This window comes from Zosterops lateralis (assembly GCF_965231275.1).
Source record: "Zosterops lateralis genome assembly, chromosome: 17".
NCBI lineage: Eukaryota > Metazoa > Chordata > Aves > Passeriformes > Zosteropidae > Zosterops > Zosterops lateralis.
The window spans coordinates 8,451,928-8,472,492 of record NC_139777.1 but is presented as its reverse complement, the minus strand read 5'-3'; the positions used below and the strand labels follow the sequence as shown (position 1 = coordinate 8,472,492).

General features: G+C 43.8%; 1 protein-coding gene across 5 annotated transcripts in view; it reads right to left on the bottom strand.

The window, feature by feature from the left end:
• Window positions 1-246: 246 nt before the first annotated feature.
• The window catches only part of HIC2 (HIC ZBTB transcriptional repressor 2), a 78,326-nt gene continuing 58,007 nt past the window's right edge, over window positions 247-20,565 (bottom strand). For 4 of the 5 annotated variants that reach the window (XM_083874243.1, XM_083874242.1, XM_083874245.1 and 1 more), the window contains 2 exons: window positions 15,504-15,647; window positions 247-9,369 (listed from right to left, as the gene is read on the bottom strand). In XM_083874243.1, the coding sequence (XP_083730369.1) occupies window positions 7,621-9,333 (1,713 nt within the window). In that variant the 5' untranslated portion in view covers window positions 9,334-9,369; window positions 15,504-15,647 and the 3' untranslated portion in view covers window positions 247-7,620. Of the gene's footprint in view, window positions 9,370-13,934; window positions 13,977-15,503; window positions 15,648-20,565 lie in introns of those variants that run through there. The other variant, XM_083874246.1, reaches the window with a different exon arrangement.

Sequence of the window (20,565 nt, the reverse complement as noted above, 5' to 3'; positions counted from 1 at the left end):
ACCGTTTGTGTGCCCGCCTGGCCCACCCAATTCATCCTTCTTAAATTCTAACAAGTGTCAGAGTTTGGCTTATGACCCAAGTGCAAAGGTGCATAAAATGTGAGGTTGAGTGCTTTTTTTAGGCTGTGTATGTGGGGAGGGGGTCTCTTTGTGAAGTAGCTGGTTCAGATCCCTGGGTAAGAATAAATGAAGAGAAAACATGGAGAGAGTCAGCTACAGAAACAAGGTGAACTCTAGAGCAAGAGATGTAATTTTTCAATCAAGCTTTTAATGAAAAGATCATAAAATAACAGTTTCTCATCACTGTACATTAAGACTGCAAATTTCTGAATGCTGAGATCATATTATAATTTCTGTATCTTTTTATATGACACTTGAGTTGAAGCCACAACTATTGTGGCTCTGACCTGAATTCAAGCTCTTGAAGGAAATGAACAGAACATTGCAGCAGGAATGTCGGCCTTTCCCTTGACCTCCCCTCCTTTCCCCCTCCCCAGGAAACATCCAGGGCTTCCAGACTGACTGATACTTAAGGCTTAAAATGAAAAGAAAAAAAAAACCCAAACAAACAAAAACCAAAAAACCAAAAAGGGGTGATGCAACATCCCTTTTTCAGTTGCATCTAAAATATTAAAATAAAATGGGGAAAATATCCAGCCAGCCAGAACAAGATCCTCTCCTCACAGAAAAGTTATCCCCAGCCAGTCAAAAGTCCCGTGGAAGGTCAGAGGAACAGCTGTGCTGGGAGTGCTTCGATTGGTAACTTGTGACAGAGGAAGTTTAAACCAGTCCCAGTCCTCAGGGAAAGCAGCCCTATGAAGAGGGTCCCTAACTGCCAGCAAATGCCACATCAAGTGTGGTGCTTCAGACCTGCCCCAGCATGTGCCACAGGGGCTGCTCTCTTCCAAAACCACTGATCCCTGGGTTCAACACTGGCCTTCAACATGCTTAGGAAAATTAGGGAAGGAAGGAAAGAAGATGGTGGCAGTAGGAGACAATGGAACAAAAAGGCATTTCTATCTCTAAATTTATGTTTCAGGATCTTTGAGTTGTTAGTTAAAACAAGGAAAGCAGAATAAACAGCAGTTTTGATGTGGCAGAAAGATGAACCAGGGCTGAAACAAAAGAGTCTTCCTGACTTGGAGGACCAGCTAGGAACCTTACAGCATAGCTGGAACTGCCTCACAAGAGTTCACAAATCTTTTTCCTTTTGCAAGGAAAGCAGCAAATTCAGTGAGTGTAACAGGAAATAATCAAAGGTGAAATTTCTTACCCTATTCTGAAAAAATGCAAAATACAAGGAGTGGAAAGAGGCTGAGAAACAGCATTTCCTTTTGCCTGCTTGTCTCCTGCACTAAAATTAGGACCATAAAGTAGTATGGGACTTAAAACACTGCAAAAGGCTACCTTCAGCTATTGAAAGCAACCTCTAAATTTTCTTTTTCAAGAATATGGCCAGTTCTAGAGTGCAAGAATAAACTTATACAAAGAAAAGATTTTACAGTAAATTGAGAGACTTCACTGATGTTGAGCAAATAATTATTTAAACAAAAACTATGAAAAAAAAAGGCAAAAGTCTCTTTAATTATTCCAGAATTATAACTCTGGGTTCATTTAGATTTCAAATTCTTGCTTAAACAAATGTTTATCCAAACATGCCATCTCAATGATGAGCGTTTCTGCTGTCTGGGGACAGCTCGATGTTTGCTACCTAGAGCCTCTTAAACCCACTTAAAACGTAGGGAGGTTTTGTCTCTTTGTTTTTTTTATTTGCTTTTCCCTTAACTCCAGCACTGCTGATTGGAAAGGTTTCAGAATTTGGCAAATATCCAGCAATCAGCAAACATCCTTTCTTCATGCTAATTCGTAAGGCTGTAGTAGGTGCTGACTCCACCAATACTGGAACAAGAGGTTTTGTAAAGCACAGCTTTTCCCAGGGGGCTCGAGCCCTCTGTGCTGTGGCAAACCTGATGCTCCAGTACGGTTTGCAAGGCCCACCATGAGATGGCACAGAGGCTGTGGGGTTTGGCACGGAGCTTCCTCTGCCCATCCTAGGCCTCCACTCCCCACTTTGGAGATCCTTATTGCTATCACAGTAAACAGTAAGTGAGGGATGAGGGGGACTTTAAAAAGAAGCTACATCCTGTCCTTCAGGCAGGACAACAGACTCATCACAGTCACAAGCTGCAATCGGAAGCACACAACTATTCCTCAAGTGACTTTTACCTTCTCTGGATTTTGCCAGCAGTCACCTCAGATTTAATTTTGTTTCACTAAGTGCACTGGATGTTTCTCTGGTCAAGACCCATATTCCTGCTTTTCAGAACTGAAGCAACATGGTAAAATACTGCTAACCCAGACTTTGAACCTGCACTGCTTGAAAGCAATGCTTTCCACACACAAGAGAGAGAGGAAAACAAAAACCAAAACAGGAATCTTAAAAGAGCGACACTGTAAATTGAAACATTTAAATACAGCAAAACATAAATTCCTCTTCTATGCAAAGCTACAAAAGTCCAGTCTTTGTATTGTCTTCACAGGTTATGGTTTATGGCTATGCTGAGTCTCTGAGATTCCTTTTTTCTTTTTTTTTTTCTTTTTTTTTTTTAATATATTTTTTTCATTTTTTTGAAATCCTGTAGAGAAGACCCTGCGGACACATCTTTGTGTTTGCAACTTTCTGAATTACATTGCAAAACTGTGCATACAGAATCTGAGAAATAAATACATTCATTACTGCACATACATATTGATACAAAAACAACACTGTCAAATAGTGTTTGCACCATCTTTGTTAGATATTAAGACCAGGCAAAATTAATATTTCATTTTCCATCAGCCCCCCCTCAAATGTTTGAGGTGGCTTTGGTGTAGAAGGTAAAAAGCTACAAAGGGTCAAGACTAATGATGGGGAGCTTTCTTAAACCTTTTTATTTTTGGCTTTAGCGGTATTTCAGCAAACCATCCTCATTGGTCATCTTCAAACTGTTGTACCATGCAGATCGGCTTAGGTTTCCACCTAGGCAGCCTTAGGAGTTTTGGTTGGGCTCTTTGTGCAGGACTGTGAGGTGTGGAGTGAATCAATCCCGCGGTCCCACGAGGGGCTCAGGGGCCCGGAGAGTGCAGCTGGCACAGGACAGGCCGCTCGGTGCCCCCGGGCAGGGCTGGGCTCTGCCTCGGCAGCGGCCGCAAAGCCTCACAGAAGCTGCGTGTCAATAGCTCTTTGGTGTCTTCTGTGATCTTTGTGGCTCCTGCTAGCACCCTCAAGTGCACTGAGCTGGGCCTTTGGGGTTGGTTTCTTTTTGTTTGGTTGGTTGGTTTTTGGCCAGGAATTTGTTTTTGGAAGTTTTGCAGTAAAGGACTGGAAAACAGCCCAGCTCCCCATGGCTAAAAGTTAAGGAGAGGTGCTGGGTACAGCAGCTCCCAACATCTAACATCCTTTTTTATCTCTAGAGCTTCTTGCATCTCCCTTTGCCCTCTTGGTTCGCTCAGACTCCTCTGAGGAAGAGGTAGGCTGGAATGCCTCTACAATAGTGCCTGGGTCTCATTCCCAGCAACATCTCTCATGGATTGAAGAAAAAAAAAATTCTACATGCCATATCTCTAATTGCCCACCCTCTCCCCGGCCTCCCCGAGCAGTGCTGGAATGCAGGCTGGGACACAGATCCCCCCTCCCAAGCTGAGGAACACTGCATAGCCTTCAGAGACAAACCAATGGAAAAAGCAAAGATTAATTTTGACTGGCCCCTAGATCTGTTGAGGTCTGAAACTGTAAAAGTTTATGTAAACAATGAGATAAATATATTAGTACTTTTCTGAGCCAAGTGAGGTTTCATACTCATTCAAATGTGCTTTGGTTTAAAAAATAGTTTTGTGAATTTGGGTATGAGCTTCTTTATTCTTTTATACAACTTTTGCTATTTTATCTTTTTTTTTCCTGTTATTCCGAAAACATTCTGGAACTAAGTGACTAAAGCATATACTTAAGCTGCCTGGCCTCTTTTTTTTTTTCTTTTTTGTGGTTTTCTTTTTTTTTTTTTTTTTTTCGTTTCCTTTTAAATTGTTTTATTCCTCTTGAGGCTCTTTGTGTATTTAAAAAAAAAATTCAAAATAAAATAAAAAAAAAAACAAAAATGCAACTCCCTCCCCCCCACCCTAAAACTCTTAAAATCTTAAATATGAAACTAGTGTTTTGCTTTCTCATTAAAATACAGAAAAATGTTGATACAATACTATGTCATACAAATGCAGTTGAGTGTTTAGGCCCCAAGCAGGCCTGAAACAGTCCCTGAAGTTTTGAGTATTATTAGTTATTCATTATTACTGTCACAATTTGGAAAATGTTGTTTATATTCAGTCTATGGAACACAACTTTACACAGCTATTTGAAAAAAGAACATAATTTCCTTTTGTACAATACTCTTGCTGTACACAGACTTTATGTCGTACTGTTTAAGTGCTGGGGAGGGGATTAAAAAAAAAAAAAAAAAAAAAAAAGCTCCAAAAAAGTTTTAAAAAACAGCATTGGGTCCTGAAAGTTCAACATAATTCTCAAGGCTTAAGAAACAAATGGAGAGGGGGCCTGGGGCAGGGGGAGAAGCTACATCACCCACACAATGTGAAAATGGAATGAAGAGAGGGGAGCAGGGCTCTGCCTGCTGAGGAGCTCCGTGCGGGGCCCTGGGCCGCTCCCGGGCTCGGCTCCCTCGGTGCCAGCGACAGCCGCGGGGCCAGGGTGGCTTCTGGCGGCTCCAGCCGTCCCCAGCGCCAGCACGGGCACAGGGCACAGCCGCATCCCAACCCCAGCCCGGCCGGAGCCTTCGCTAAGGGAGCTAAACCCGGCTTTGGAAGTGGGCCTTCGGCCGGGCGGCTCCGCCTTGGGTGGCTGGAGGGGAGGTAAAGGCGGGGTGAAGGTGCCGAGGAACTCATCTTGCACAGCTGTCCCCGGGCTCTGCTCAGATTCGCTCTGAAAACAAGGTAGATGGCACGGCCTTCCCTGTCCTCCCCAAAGATTATTTTTGGGGATATTCTCAGGGGGAATCAAGGGGAAAAAAATCACTATATATTCAAAAATGTGGAAGTGCTGAAGACGCTAAAAGCCTACTTAAGCCCCGAAAAAAAAAACACACCCAAAAACCAATGCGTCTCAGCACAATTAGACAAAACCAAAAGTCCATGCACCCCTCCCGCGCTCCAGCGCTGGCAGGCGTCCGGGAGCAAGCGGACAATGGCACTGGGAGAAGCACACGGGAGCGGCTGGAGAGGGGCGAGTGTTCCCTGTAACGTGACACCAGGCCAAGGCTCAGCGCCTTTGGGTTGCCTATTGCTTGGAGCCTGGATTCCAGTTTCCTCAGTTCATTCAATTGACCCAAAAACTTCTCATGGACTAGTCTACCTTAAAACAAAACAAAACAAAACAAAACAAAAAAGGCAAAAAAACCCCAATAGAAAATGAAGCTTATATTTCTTTGTTTTAGTCAAACATGCTCACTTTTTTCTTTTTTTTTTTTTTTCTTTTTTGGTCAAAACTTTAAAAATTGTTTGTTTTGTTTTTTTTTTTAAAAAAAAGACAAAACGTGAGGTTTGGTAAAACTTACGCATAGAGACTATACTGGTTTGAGTGAAAAAAACCCAAAAAAACAACAAAACCAAAACACCAAAAACCAACAAATGAAAAACTGCAAGTGTAAACCTTAGTCATTTCAGAAGGGATGAGTCTACTGGCTGTGAATTTTTACCACCACAGTCACGGGAGGCTTGAAATAAGCCATAGCTTTCCACAAGGTCACGCCAAGAAAGTCAAGGGGGCCAAGAATCGGTGGGCAAAGTTCTCTGTCTTCTCTCCTAAACCAATAGCAGCTGTTGGCTGTGATGTCTTAGGCAGATGTTGCAAGAACATTTTGTTTCTTTTTCTTTTCATTTTTTTTTTTTTTATTATTTTTTTTTGTGTGCGTGTGTTAAATTGTCTAAAAGGGAGGATATGAAACACTTTGGTTTGCTTTCTCCTCCTCTCCCCCACCTTATTGCACTCTGGATTCTAGTAAATTATAGGCTGCTATGCCCTCACCCTCTGTCCTGCCAGGTGTTTACAGACTGACCCAGATGTGCTGGGGGAGTGGAAGATGAGGGGGACATTTTCCCCTCCCCATAGTATCCAGACTCAATAAACAAAGCTGGAAAGGGCCCAAAAAGCTCAGAGAATTTTTCTGCTTTTATCTAAAAGTGACTACAGACAGCCAAGAGACTGCGAATTGAGCCAGTCCAAGCAGCCAGCACAGCCTCTAGCTCAGTGTATTTTTTGCTTTGTCTTTGGCCAAGCTTTGCTTTAACATTTCTCTAGTTGACTTTTGATGGAAGGACGGGGTGGTAAAAATCCCTTAACTTTAATTTAGCTTCTACTTTTATACATTTAATTACTTACAATAAAAGAAAAAAAATGCCTAATCTTTCACTAACCATCTTATTGTTCTCATGAATTCAAGAGGTAGCAAAGGTAACAAGTCTGTCCACACAGACTTGCTCTTTAGTGAGGGAGGAAAGCTAAAAACATACACACACACAAAAAATAAAATAAAAAAATAATAAAAAAGTACCTATGGAACTTGTAGCAAGTCCAGCCTACATCAAACCCCCTCCCCACCCACCCACCCTAGAATTAACCTCAGACCTTCCAGTTCAAACATTCACATAAACGTTACAATGTTTTTTTCCTTTAATAAAACAAGTACCTCTAAGCAAAGAATATTCATACGAAACTACTAGAAAAGTAAAGACGACCCCCTGCTCACTGAAAGAAATTCCCAGGGCATCCAGTCCCTGTTCAGTCATGGGTAAGGCAAAAGAGGTTTGCGTGTTTTATGGGAGAAGACGGCACGTGGCAACGTGTGCCAAGGACAAAGATCAAAACCAAAATGGGGAGGGATGGTAAGGGAGGCTTCCCCATTTCTTTAAGTGAAGTACTGGGGCTGGTGCAGCCCTGGGAGCTGCTCCTCCACCATCACCAGCCCAGGGGACTGTGGTGGGCTCCTCAACTGCTGTGGCTTTCCCACAGTCTCTGGAGGGGCTGCCAACCCTGTGAGATGGTCCACAGACACAGCTTCTGCACTTGAGAATGCTGTTATTTCACAGCTACTTAGGCCACTGAAAAGGTGTACTTTGTTTTCTTTTTAATGGCAAGAAATACCCCTATTGAGTTTGGTTTTAAGAGAGGAGGTGAGTACAGTGACAGGAACACAGAATGAGGCAGAGAGGGGGGAGCCAGCAGAGACTGAAAGTTCCCCAAGGTCCCCCTACCTGCTTCAGATGAGCAATATGGCAATGAAGTCGATGTGTGCAAAAGGAAGAGGCATTTCTTGCCAGGTCATCAAAATTTGAAGGGAGACTAGGACTAAATGCATCAGCTTGGCTGTGGACCTTTCTTTTTTAAAAAAAAGGGGAAAAAAAAGGAACTTTGTTTTTAAATGTTAAAGCTACATTTGTTTAGGCCTCTCATGACTGAACAGAGTATGGGGAGTTGCCCCCATTTTTTTTTTTTTTTCTTTTTTCTTTTTTTTAAGCAGCAAGTCTACAGAAAGGTAAATCACTGCGGATGGGCTTGAAGCTCATTCTGGAGTCTTTGGCTTATGTGGGAGAGGTATGCATTCGCAGGTGGCTGATCAGATTGCGCTGCTGGGTGAATTTCCCACCACACAGTTGACATTCGTAAGGTTTTTCTCCTGAGTGGACACGCATATGCTCTGTTAGTCGGTACTGCCGGGTAAAGCGCATCCCACATTCCTCACAAGCAAAGGGCTTGAGCCCCAAGTGGCTGCGCATGTGCCGTGTCATGGTGCCCCGCTGCGTGAACATCTTGCCGCAGATGTTGCAAGGGAAGGGCCGTGTCAGCCAGTGAGTCTTCTCGTGCTGCCGCAGCGTGGCTGGATCCTTGTAGCTCTTCTCACACACTGAACACTTGAAGGGCCGGGACTCCGCAGCATAGGACTGATTGGAGTTGGACAAATCCTCAGCTTCATCCTTGCTGCCGTATGTGCCTTCCTCCTTGATGTAAAGGTCTTCCTCGGTGTGCGTTTCCACATGGGCATTGAGCTGCTCAGAGCTCGGGAAGCCTTTGCCACAGGGGATACAGACGTACAGGTTGTCACCATAGGCCACTGGCTCAAACCCCTCCTGTCGGTAGACATAGTTGGCACTGGTGTGGCCACCGCTCTCACTCTCGCTCTGGCCGCTGTCATCACTGTTCTCCTTACCGTTCTCTACCTCCTCCTTACACGGGTAGGGCAGGTCTGCCCCATAGGCCCCGGCCAGACTCCTCTCCACAGACTTGGACAAGGGCCCCAGCAGGATACCATTGGGCAGCCCTTCACCCTCATCCCTGTCTTTGCCTCCTTCCTTTCGGTCAAAGGCGTTGTCTTTCTTGATCCACTCCTTCTTGCGGGAAGAGTGTCGGAGGCCCTTGCGCTGGCTGCTCTCTGTCAGCGAGTGGTGGCACTCCTCGCTCAGATCCATCTCCATGGGGTCGCTGCTGTCTGCCATGCTGTGCGGGGCTCCGACGCCAGACTCGTCGAATGATGAGGCACTGTTGGCTGCAGGGGCTGAGGCAGATTGGGGAGAGCCTTGCTGGCTTTCGCTGTGCTGCGTGTCATCCTGGGAGGCTGCCACAGGGAGCGAGGGGCTTTTTTTGGACAAGTCGAGGCCTAGCTCCTGGTCACCGGTGCTCCCATTCGCACTGCTGCTCCCACCACCGTTCTTGCTGGTTCCCCTGCTTAAGGAGTGACAGTTCTCTTGGTTGGAGCTGCTGATGAAGACCTCGTCATCAGAGAGCTTTCCCTTTGACAGCTCCTTTGAGTGCGAGCCCTTCAACCCCTCATTTGACCCTGAATAGCGAGCTTGGATGACTGAAGCAGTGGAAAGTCTCTGACTCCTGGCAGATCTCCCAACACCAAGGCCACCGGCCTTGCCAGCAAAGGACTTGCCGTTCCGCTTCAGCTTCTTTCTGCAGAGAGCTGCCAGGTCGTGCAGTTGGAGGTAGCTTGCTGCGGTGAGGAGAGCATTAAAGTTCTGTTCACCAGGCTGGTCAGTCGTTAAGAGCTTACCAGTATAAATAAAGTCCAAGATCTGCCGGAACACGGTGGGGTTCACCATGTCAGTGTCTAAGTTTATCAGGTTGTCATGCAGGACAAGGGATTTGAAATACATGCTGCTGGCTGCCAGGATGTTCTTATGGGCACGAAACAGGGCATTTTCTACCACAATGATCACATCACAGAGGAAACCTTTGGCTCGTTGCTGGTTCAGCTGCAGTAGCAGTTGTTTGGCATGATTTGGCAGTTCCATTTCCACCTTCTCTTCCTCTCACCTTCACCTTACCACCTGCAAAACAGGAGGATAAGAGGTGTGAGTTTGCTGTTTCCACTAGAACAGGTTACATTTAATAGACTGGTTTAACACAGTGCAGTCTATGTAAGGCTTGACACTGACTAGGGAGATCTGAGTACATTGAGCCCTGGAAGCTGTGATCCTGCTGGGAATACAGAGAAATATTTCTCTGCTAAGACTTGACTTAAGTTTTTCAAAAATCAGATTTGTAATTATCTTTTTACAGAAGCAATCGTCATTGCTGGAATCACTATTCAAAAGATACCAGCATGAAAACAATAGTTAGGTACAGGGGAAAGCTGTTCTCTCCTGACACAGACTTGAAGGGATGATGAGAAGCAAGAAAAAGAGGAAAGAAAGAGAAGCATCTACTTCACTGCCATTTGCATATCTGAGCATGAAAAATAATTAGCATAAGCTGAAGCTTCCCTGCTTTAACATGTAGTTTGTTTCTTGGCTGTTACATGTTGAAATCTTGTAACACCCAGCTGCTCTGGGGTTGAGAAAATGACATGTAGCAACTAAATCCATTGAAGACAGAATTACCCACACTGAGGTGTGAGTCTCCTTAAGAGTATGAAAAGCTGCTTTAAAAACCACTCCCCTCTATATCCCAATCCATTGACATGTAGGGTTAGAATCAACCCTCAACTGGCTGAAATTCAGGATGCTGAGCTAGCTAAATGTCATTATGTCTTCATAACTCTGAAACATTTTCTTCAAGTTAATTTTGTTCTGTCTTTAATTTTGAAAGAATTTTGTTTAAAAAAATAGAGTCAAGTAACATATCTCAGAGTTTCTCTCTCCTGAAATACGGTAAAGAGAGGAAAATTGTGGTTACCTGCATATAGTTCATGCATTTCAGAAACAGTAGTCATGATGTATTTTAGTTTAGATGTTTATATTTGCCTTCCCAGTAGTATGGACTATAGGAAACGCCCAGTTTGAGGTATGTCAGAACTAACTGCAGTTGCATGTTTTGTAGATATCACAATCCATAAACCCCAGAATTCAATCTGAGGCTGCATTTGGGAATCCAAGATCAATTTTACTTTTTTCCTTGTTGGTTTTTTTGTGCGTGTTTGTTTGAAAGTGCCAACTATTACTTGCATTTATCCATTAAAGTTGATTTAAAATAGTTTCTGAGGTTCAAAAGAAGGAATTAAATACCAAATTCACAATTACACCATTTAGCCTTCTATTTCCTTTCTTCCTTTCCCTGTTCATCATATTATTGAAACATTTCTCTAATTGAAGGAGAAGCAAGCCATAAATACAGAGAAATTAAGAGCTTAAGTTTTCTCTTAATATCATCATCAGTTAATTTTTTTATTGTTTGTGAGTCCCACTACCACATTCTGTCCCATCAGAGTTCAAAGGATGAAGCATTAGACTGCACGATGTTCCCTCTGTACCAAGTATAGGTACACAACAGAAAGAAATAGGGAGTGATGCTGTTAGCATGAAAAGTTGCTTCCCTCAAACCTGATTCTTACTATCTGATGATAAATAGAATGATTTCATTTAGCAGAAAGGTGGCAAATTTACATCATCCATTTCTGCACAGCAAAGAAGTTTTCTTTATTAAAAAAAGCTACCAAAAAATAAACAAATGCACTATTTCCTCCAGTGCTGTTGCCTGACTACCCTGGTACTTTTCCCCACAGATCTGCCAAGCAGGTGCCTCCCTTCTTCCACAGGACCCAGCTCTTCACTTGTTTTGCTGGTCAGCCTGGTGCTTGCTTATGCTTTTGGTGGAATTTTTTGGTGGCTCTTCAGTGCAGCAGCACCTAATTTAGCATCCATATAGACACCTCTGGCTCATCACTCCTGACCCACAGCTAAAAAGGCTGCTCTGCTTTTCTGTTTGATTTTGTTTCAGTGATGGATGACAGCCCAAGAAGACGGTGGATTCACTATGGTGTCTTTGAGCACATGGATGTTGTTTCCAGAGCTCGATGGCTTTAGAAAGGGTGGCAGCCAAAAGGAGGAAGTACAGGCTTGCCATGGTGCTAGTTCCACCTATACTGTTTCTGTAATAGAAACTCACCCTGCAGAATCAGAAAACCATGACAGGACAGGGGCTACCTCTACTGAGCAATGTTGAGCACTTTAAAACCAAGTTTTGATGGGATTAGTCACATCAGAGTTCCAGCACAGAGGCAGTGTGTCTGGTTTTAGTGGCTTGCTTCCAGAGTTGCTGATTAAGGGGAAGAAGCAGCAGCACAGAAGCACAAAATACCCAGTTTTATCTAGTCAGGCCAGTAAGAGCCTTTACTTCTGGGTCACTGAGATACATCGATAGGGGAGGACAAAAACATGGCCTGCAACTTAACAGCATCTCTCTATAGAAATGCATCCTGCTCAAGATAGCAAGAGACAGCCTAGTACTACAGTTTCATAATAACATAATGGTGCTTTTCCATGCATGTAACACACAAAATCCCTGGGTATGATTTTTGAGTGTTCCATAAAGGACAAATGTGGGAAAGGAAGGGAAACAGTACAGCCAATATTTTCTGCCTAAACAAAGTAGTACTAGCAGTAGTAATAATATGTTACTGAAGTAAAAGTGGGCTTATTTCCCATTGGTGTGGCACTTAAAGCAGAGGTCTAGAAATTGCTGAATATGAGTTGTCTAAGCCTTAAGGCTTACAACAACTATTAATGTAGAGTATTTTTAGCATTTTACTTTTTTTCTTTCTGTCTTAAATTATATTGATACCAGGTAATGAGCCTGCAGAGAAAGCCCTGAAAACAGTTAAAATTCTAATTCTGCTACTGACCTTCATGAGAAAGATAATGTCATTATTAAACTTCAGTATGTTCTGAAGCATAAAAAACTAGCATAGCACAAGTTATTTAAATTACCTCTATTTATCTCATATGTCAAATTTTACAGAACTGTTCATGTTCAGTAGGCCATATGTATAAGGCAGGCTATTACCTTCAGTAGATTTTAAAAGCAGTGGTCAGGTGTAGGCAATATAACCCTGTCTATCAAATTTGAATTTGTTAGCTGAAATCTAATGTGGATTTAACAACCCCCAAAAAATGAATGTAATGAATCAAGGCAGCAAAACCTTCAAGCGAGCTTAGAGTGCTGTGTTTAAAATGCTGTCAGAATTGCCCACCAAGGGCTTTGACCAGGACAGGAGTATGGCTCAGAGAACACTCCTTTGGCTGACGTCCCTTTGTTGACAAAGCCTTATAGCAACCTGCCTGTGTATCTTGTGCAGTCCTCAACAAAAATCAATCCAGTCCAGATATTTTCCAGAGGTGGCTAGTTACAAACCCTTCTTTGACAATGATGCATTTCAGACGTGAAGGAAGAAAAGTGTGTTGGAAAAATTGTTAGCAGAAGAGAAGCAGGCATTATTCCTCAACTTAAGGCATTCCTAGAATCTCACTTCTAGCTGAAAGCATGGGACCAAGGACAACTGTGAGTTTAAATCCTGTCTAAAAATTATCTGCTCTAAGAAATGGCAGGTGCAGCCTTAGAAAGGCCTTGCTATCCTTTAGTTTGCAGAGAGTCTCTCTTAACAAACCGTAACATTTGAATAACATCACCACAACCCCCCAAAGCCCTAAAAAATCAGTGGGTTTATACTTCTTGTATTTTAGTATCATTTTTAATAACTCTTCCTTTTCTGTTTTCTGCAAAAAAACCCAGAAAAAAAACATACTCCCAGTTCAGAGGAGCCCTGGTTCAGAAAAGGCTCAGATGCATTTCTAGTAAAAAAACCCAACCCCCAGATCTCAAGAATACATAGATGTCTCATTGGGGCCACAGTCTTTAAACATTGAATGTGGTGTGCAAAATTTCACCCCTTTGCATTTAAAAGAGGATTACAGAAGGCTCTGGACAAATAGCAGCAGTGACAGTCTTTTGCCAGATTCAGGCTGGTTACCTCACGTTCAAGACACGCTTTTTTCAGAGCAGTGAACCTGCTCAAATACTCCCACGCAAGGAGGGAATGAAACAAGACTAAGGCTCTCCACTACCTCCACCATATCTATGACACTGAGACACAGCACATGCAAAGACATGAGAAGTACAGGGCACAAATCACAGAATACAGTAATGCTGCAAGCAGATGCCACACATCAAACAAAGCTTTGCAAGCTAAGAGCCAACAGCATCCTAATAAGCAATATTGCCTCAGGAGCTGGGTAACTGCGAGCTGCTGTGCCCAGCCTGGGGCACACTGTGACCCCATGGGCAGCAAGGTTGTGCACAACACACAGGCTGCTCCTGGAGCTGTGCTGCTCTCACTACACAGCAGGAAAACTTCATTTGCTCTCAGTTTGCACAAAGACTCTGGACATCACAGAAAATGAAATTGCTAAACAGAGGAGAAGAGAAATCCCTTCACCTCTTTCAACAGTATAAAATCTACATATTCATTACAGCTTTGATTCTCTTTAATATCACTAAATCTCTTGCTAAAAGTAATTACTGAATGAATGCTAAATGCGTTATCTTAGGAACCTCTGGCAGGAGATGCTATTTGATTTCATCTCTGAGTTATAGATTGCAGCACATGAATATTGTTTACCTTTTAAGAAGCAACACCAGTGAAGCAAAGAATCAATCAAAAACAGATCTAAGGAATCACTCATTTCACGTAGAGGATTTGTAGCTGGATGAGAAGGCTAGACACCGAGCACCTGAACAGTGAGCTAACAGTACTGCAGATAAAAACCAACAAACAGATTAGATGTGATATATCAAATTAGATGCTGTTAAAACATCAGCCTATTGTGCATGTTATAACAGACCCAGGAAAAGACAGTGGCCTGCTTACTTATTTCTCCACCTTCCCAAGCGTTTGAGCTGCACTGAGCAGACATTGCAGCAGTGAGCATGGAGAAGAACAAGACAAAATGAAATCCACTGTTTCCTACATTTGCTCTCTCCCACCAATTTATGTCATTAAAAATGCTATGTCCAGCTGCTACTGGAACTGAGTGAAACTGAAACAGATGACTTCTGCATCCTTGAGTTTCAGATGAACCAACTTTTTTTTGAGCACTTAATGACCCCACTGGAAAGAGAACTTTCCTGTTCCTCACTGGCTCATCTGATCTTCCTTTCCCCACATCCGAACAGAACCAGGACTCTCAGAGGTGTCAGTGTAGTGGGTGGTTCGCAGCCACTAACCTGCCCCTAGGAGTTGCACTTGGCAGTTGATTAGCCCATGACTTTTAAAGGTATTCACATTCTAGAACAGCAGAAGCATGGGGAGAAGTGCTGGAACTTTGTTAGTCCAAATGGTTCTCTATCCCCAGCCCCTGCGAGCAGTCAGACAGCAGAACGCAGAAGCTGAGGCACAAACATGCATTTTCATCATTGGCAGTGGAGCAGCAAAAGCTCTGTGAAGAAGGCTCAAGCAGAAAACAGGATGCAGCACCCTTGTTTTTCTCACACAAATATTTAGCACTTTAAAATAGCCAAGACCAACATGTGAAGTTACTCTGGCAGAGGTCCGCAGAGCTGGGGGAGGGAGAGAAAACATGCAGGACAGAGCAGGATGTGCAGCTGATTTTGCAGGTGTGGGCATGGAAAAGAGAAGGAAAATGGTGGATGGAGGATCGTTTTGCAGATACCATATCAGCAAACTGAAAGTGGCCCTTGTTTAGTTTGTTACATTCCAATTAGTGCCAGGCAGAGCTGCCCTCCTGGCTCCCTGAGGCAGCTCTTGCAGGACTCCAGCAGAAACGGCACAGCTTTGCTTAAGGACATGAGCACCTGTCTGGTACCTCTGTGCGGCAACGTTTGAGTATTTGGGACGTGGGCAATACCTGCACAACTGCTACCAGCTTCTGGCCCAAGAAGGAGAGAAAAAAAAGAGTGAGATGATTTCCCAGTCCCTTCTCTCATGTTCTAGAATAACGAGGAGAGTCTGACATGGCTAGGCACTTCTCTACTGCATGGCAAACTTCCCAGGGAAGGGGAATCTCCATGGGTGAAAAGGGTAGGGGCCCTGTGTGCATGAAAGCACTAAAATCAAGAGAGCAAAGTGATTTCCAGTCAGTGCAAGGCTGCAGCAAAGCAGGAACACCTTGCTATACAAGCTGAAACTATGAGCAGTAGAATGCAGATTAACCACTTGGTTGCCGCTTACCATGCCAGGTACATTGGGCTAAAGGCACCTCCATCCAGTGCTGCCCGACGTGCCAGGTACATCCCATGATGTTCCATTGAAATCACAACAGGCCATCAATAGAACGTGGCTGCACGGATGCAGAATGGAGAACCAGCAGGGACGCTGTTAAATGCAATTAAAATACTGCAATCAAAATTGAAACGTACATTTTAAAACAGCCACCTGCCTTAAATATGTAACTGCTAGAACAACCTCCCCTCCACCCATCTCCCCACAGCTGGTGAACTGTGACGGAAGCAGAACAGAAGGACTCTGCAAGTTTCTTACTGATGCTCCCTGGCCACTTAGGTTCATGACTCCCAATAGCACTGAGCTTCAGGGGGACCAGTTCACATGTATCCAAAACCAGCAGACCCCAGGATGTCTGCACCGGCTTCCTTCTGCCCAGAAATTCAGGCAATTAAATATCATCACCATTTAGAAATGCCTCTATGACAAGAACAGCCTGGTGCCAGAGCTTCATGCTCTCATTCCCAACACAGTACAGGCAGCAGAACTCTTCAAACCTGATCTGCTGTGCTGTCCCCATTTCCCTGTCCCACTTCCCAAGCCTTTGAAAATATCTTCTATGGATGTTATGGCATTGGGCCAGGCTAGATACTTTGGTGCAAGGCAGGAGAAGAAGACACTATATGCCCTCTCCTATTTATAATGATGCTTCACTGATAACTTAACCTCCGTTCTTGGAGACTGGAGATCAAGTAGATTCATGGTGAACTGCAGCTTGTATGAGCGTCGCAAAACTTAAGACATATAATTCCACCCTCCGCTGCCCAAAGGGAAAAGCAACATCATCTCTTCCACGCCAGGGAAAGGCACATATCACAGCTACCCTAGGTTTGACAAGCTGCTTGATTGCTCTGCAGTGCATATCCTTCCCACCAAGTTTCTCTAATCAGCTCCAGTGGGATTATCATGGAGGAGTCTCAGCGTAGATGCTTAGCACAGGTTCCTTTCTACAAGTGATGATGCTACCCCAGTGAAAACAAACAGACAAAAAGCTCAAGCCCACCAAAAACCAATACAGAAATAAGCCTGCAGCCTGGCAGTAATTTAACATAGGTTTTTAGATCCTCATGGTGAAGTGAAACATGTGCATAGCTCTTATCACATTGATGGCTGCATGTCTCCAGCTGTGTTTCTGGAGATAGAAATCTTACATTTACAAAGTGAGAATACTATTGATTATCAACCTTATAAAAGATAAAAGGCCAAATGAAAAATATCTATAATACTTAATGTTGAATGAGAGAACATAAAAGAGGACATGGGCCTGAGAAATGGAACAGGTTATCTTGAAAAGGACAGAGTATAAGGAGATAGTTCATTCTTCCTGAACATCTGCTGGGCTTAGGCCCAGGACAGTGTTCCCATCATTCCTACCTGCATACTTATCCCCACAACTCTGTAACCAAATCTTTCACACTGAACTAATAAGTCTTTTGTATTCAGATCACCCTGTTTTGACTGCTGTAGGCTGAAGATTTTAAAATCTTGTCAATACAATGAAGAAGTGAAATGTAAGCAACTGTTTGCCTACTGACCTGAGCTGTGCTGAGCCAAGAGCATTTGCTGAACTAGTCTGAACAGACCACTGCCAGCATGAACAGGCCAACCCACAGTTAACTACCACACTTGAAGCATAATGGGCCAGAGCCCCAGGAATCTGGAGGACCACCCCCCCCCCCCCCCCCCCCCCCCCCCCCCGGCCCCTCCAGAAGATCACACTCTGCACAGCATTAGAGCAACCTGAACTCTGGCTGCATCTCCCAGCATCAAAACTCTGCAAAACCCTCAGCAATACCAGCAGTTCTCAGTTTAACACAGGCTGAATGCTGCATAAAGGTATTTCTTGAAGAGCAGCTCAAACACGAGATTTTTCGCACCCAGATTACATCAATTTGCTTGCTACTGTGAAGCAAGAGCTCTCCTCCATAGTTTTATTTCCCCTCGAGGGCAGAGTTTAGCAGAGAACTGCTTCAAAAAAAGGTGTTTCCTACTCTTAGAACATCTCACTGCAGTCAGAAACGAATCTTCCTGCCAACTCCTAAACCGAGTGCTGCTATATTATACATTTATTGTCACTGGTGAAACACAGGAGACTAGGACTACCAAAACCTCTGCTGGGAGGAGAAGGGGAGAGGCATGGACATTGCAGATCTTGTCAGCCAGAGTCCGGCACTAAAAATTCCTGCATATCTGCAGAGCACAATTGATCTCAGAGCGGTGGCACAAAAAAAAAAAAGCTTCAGAAGCTCGTGACCACTTAGTGACCAGACTCTGGTCTCTTCTTCTCTTCCTACAACTGAGCAAACTCAGTTTTAGTTGTACCTGCACTGCAAGTAGTAAAGGCAGCTCCAATGACTAATGCTAATCTCATTTAGTTCATTTATTTACTCCCTATTGCACAAAAATAACAACAACATATTGAATGAAGTAGCTCAAAGGCCCCTTTGGTATGCAAAATTTCTGTTTCCCAGCCACCTCTGAGCCTGTACAGAATTCTTCCTTTAGAATGCAAGAATTTAGGACATAACTAAAAGATTGTGGTTATCTCCAAGTTAATCCTAGAGGGTGTCAGTCTTGGGCCCTGTCCTTCAGTAAGGTAGGCCACTTGGCAGGGGGTGTTTGGGGTGGCAGCCTCAGACTGGGCATCACTCTGAGGGCACCCAGCACTGTGGAGAAGGAGGAATGTCATGACCCTCTTCCAACCAAGACTGTCCTACAGGACACTCCCAGGCGCAGCACTGCTTTAGGGCTCTGAATCACCACAGGTACAAGCTGGTAGCAGGATGTGAAATGCAGTAATACTGGAGCAAACACAGGACCCTTTCAACTGTCCCTGCAACTGGGGAGGGATCTTCAGGACAGGGATGAGGCAGGCAGCTGGAACTAGTGACTGTGTCTCAGACTCCTTAGTTACATGGTTTGCTAGAGCAAACAAAGTCTCAGAGTACTAGGAAAAATGGGAGCAGGTTTGATAATGATCCTCACAATCGGCCTGTTTATTTTCATTTCTTGTGTGAACTCAGCAAACGTTTCTGCAGAGAGAAGCAGTCTGCACAGGAGCATTTGCATACACAATACTGCTAATATCATGAGCTTACAATAGTTAACACCAAGTTTCCGTGCTGAGGGGTGTAGTAAATGTCTTGGACCAAAATGTCACCTCTCTCACCATAGGCCAGATACCAGTGAGCACAAAACAAGCATTGCTGTCATGGTTTTTTCCAATAAGAAAAAAATCTCATTCCCTTAACCCATATCTATAGATCCAGTAACAGTTCTTAATATAAATGATACCTTAAATACAGCACTTATCCACATATTTTTTCTTTGCTTTTCCCCAAAAACTGACCATATACTCAGCCGTGTAGCAAAGAAATCTTTGGGTTTAAGTTTCACTTTGGTGAAGTCTTTCAAGCAAACAACTATAAGAGTTGGTCCTGGCAGTATTAAGACTGTACTACCTACCAAACATCCCTCGAATCAGATGCTTAACTGATCACCCTGAACCCTTGGTATTTGATTCTTTGCAGCCACCAAAAAGTCTCAGCACATCTGAGCCTGGTAAATGAGAGGAGGCCAGAAAGCCACTATTGCTTGTAAAAGCAAAGGCCTAACAGACTCAAAGTTCTGCAAACTGCCTGTATTGTCTCCAAATCTCTCCAAGCTGAAGATGATCTAATGGGAAAGCAGAGTTTGCTCGCTTTCAGAATTCTTCATTTATTTGGCTGCTTTTCCTCAACCCTTACTTCTTATTTTGACTGTTTTATTCCTCTGTCTTCTTCACTTGAGACTTCGAGCATTCTTTAAACTCAGCTCACAGACTGCAGGGAGGTCACTCCACGTATGTTTCCAAAATCCACCTCTTCCCAGCAAGATTCCCATCGTGCTGGCTTTGTCCTGCAACCCTGCACAGCAGTGGTCCAGGGCTGCAGATACCTCAGGCACATTTGGCCAGCCCTCCCTGACAGACAGCTTCTCAGCCTGGGGGATTACAGCCCCAGGCACGTTATGAAAGGCAGCCCAGCAAGGTCATGGGCTGTTGAAAACTTTGCTACAGTCCAAAGCACAGGATCTTCCTCCTTTCCTTCCCTACTCACTATTCTTGTCAAGGTCAAGGATTTCCTGGCAGTCCTCAAAGTACACAAATTATAGGCTTTTACCATGAATTAAAACTTCTCTTCATTTTAAAAAAGTAGAAGGGGTGGAGCAAGGCAGGGGGGAAGGTACTTTTGCCTCAGATTTGGTTTTCAAAAGGGGATTGACAGCCTATGTATGTGCTTTACCCTGTAATCTGAAAGCTCCTCAGGACAGGACCCTTAAAAGTATTTTATGCTGAACCACATACACATCCCAGAGCAAGAGAACCGGCAGCTCCCTGCATCCGTTCCAGTCTGCTCAGCTTCTCCTAAATCAACACTGCCAGAAGGCAAGACAGCACTATAACAAATTAGCACCACTCACAATTTGTTGAAGTTGCTGTTGCATTGTTTGTTTATTTAAAACACGCGCAAGCAAACACACACACACAAACCTCCCGAGCCTGCTCTCTGCTGCCATCCCCCAAACTCCAGATTTGTCGTCTCAGAGAGGCGAGCAAAGGCTGTGGATTAAACCCATGCAGAGCAACAGCCACTGTGCTGGGACTCTGCTTGGGTTTTCCTCTTTCACTACAAGGAAAACCAAAGAACACCCACATTATTCCAGCCTGGAACATCATGGTGTAGAAATCCTTATTTTGCCACCTGACTAGGGAAGTGTTGTTAAGAAAAAGCCACAGGCTTGAAAGGACCCAGCGCTAATAAAACTCTTAGTGCTAATGCTATTTATGAACATCCAAGGGATAATCTGCACCCCTTATCAGCCCACAAGATTAAAAGATCTTTAAAATAGGAAACATGTCTTACTTCATAAAGCACTGTATAAGTTTACAAAGCACAATATTACTGGTAATAAATAATTGTCAAAGTCGAGTACAGAGGTGGCTGTAAAACCTGAAGCACAATCACTGTTC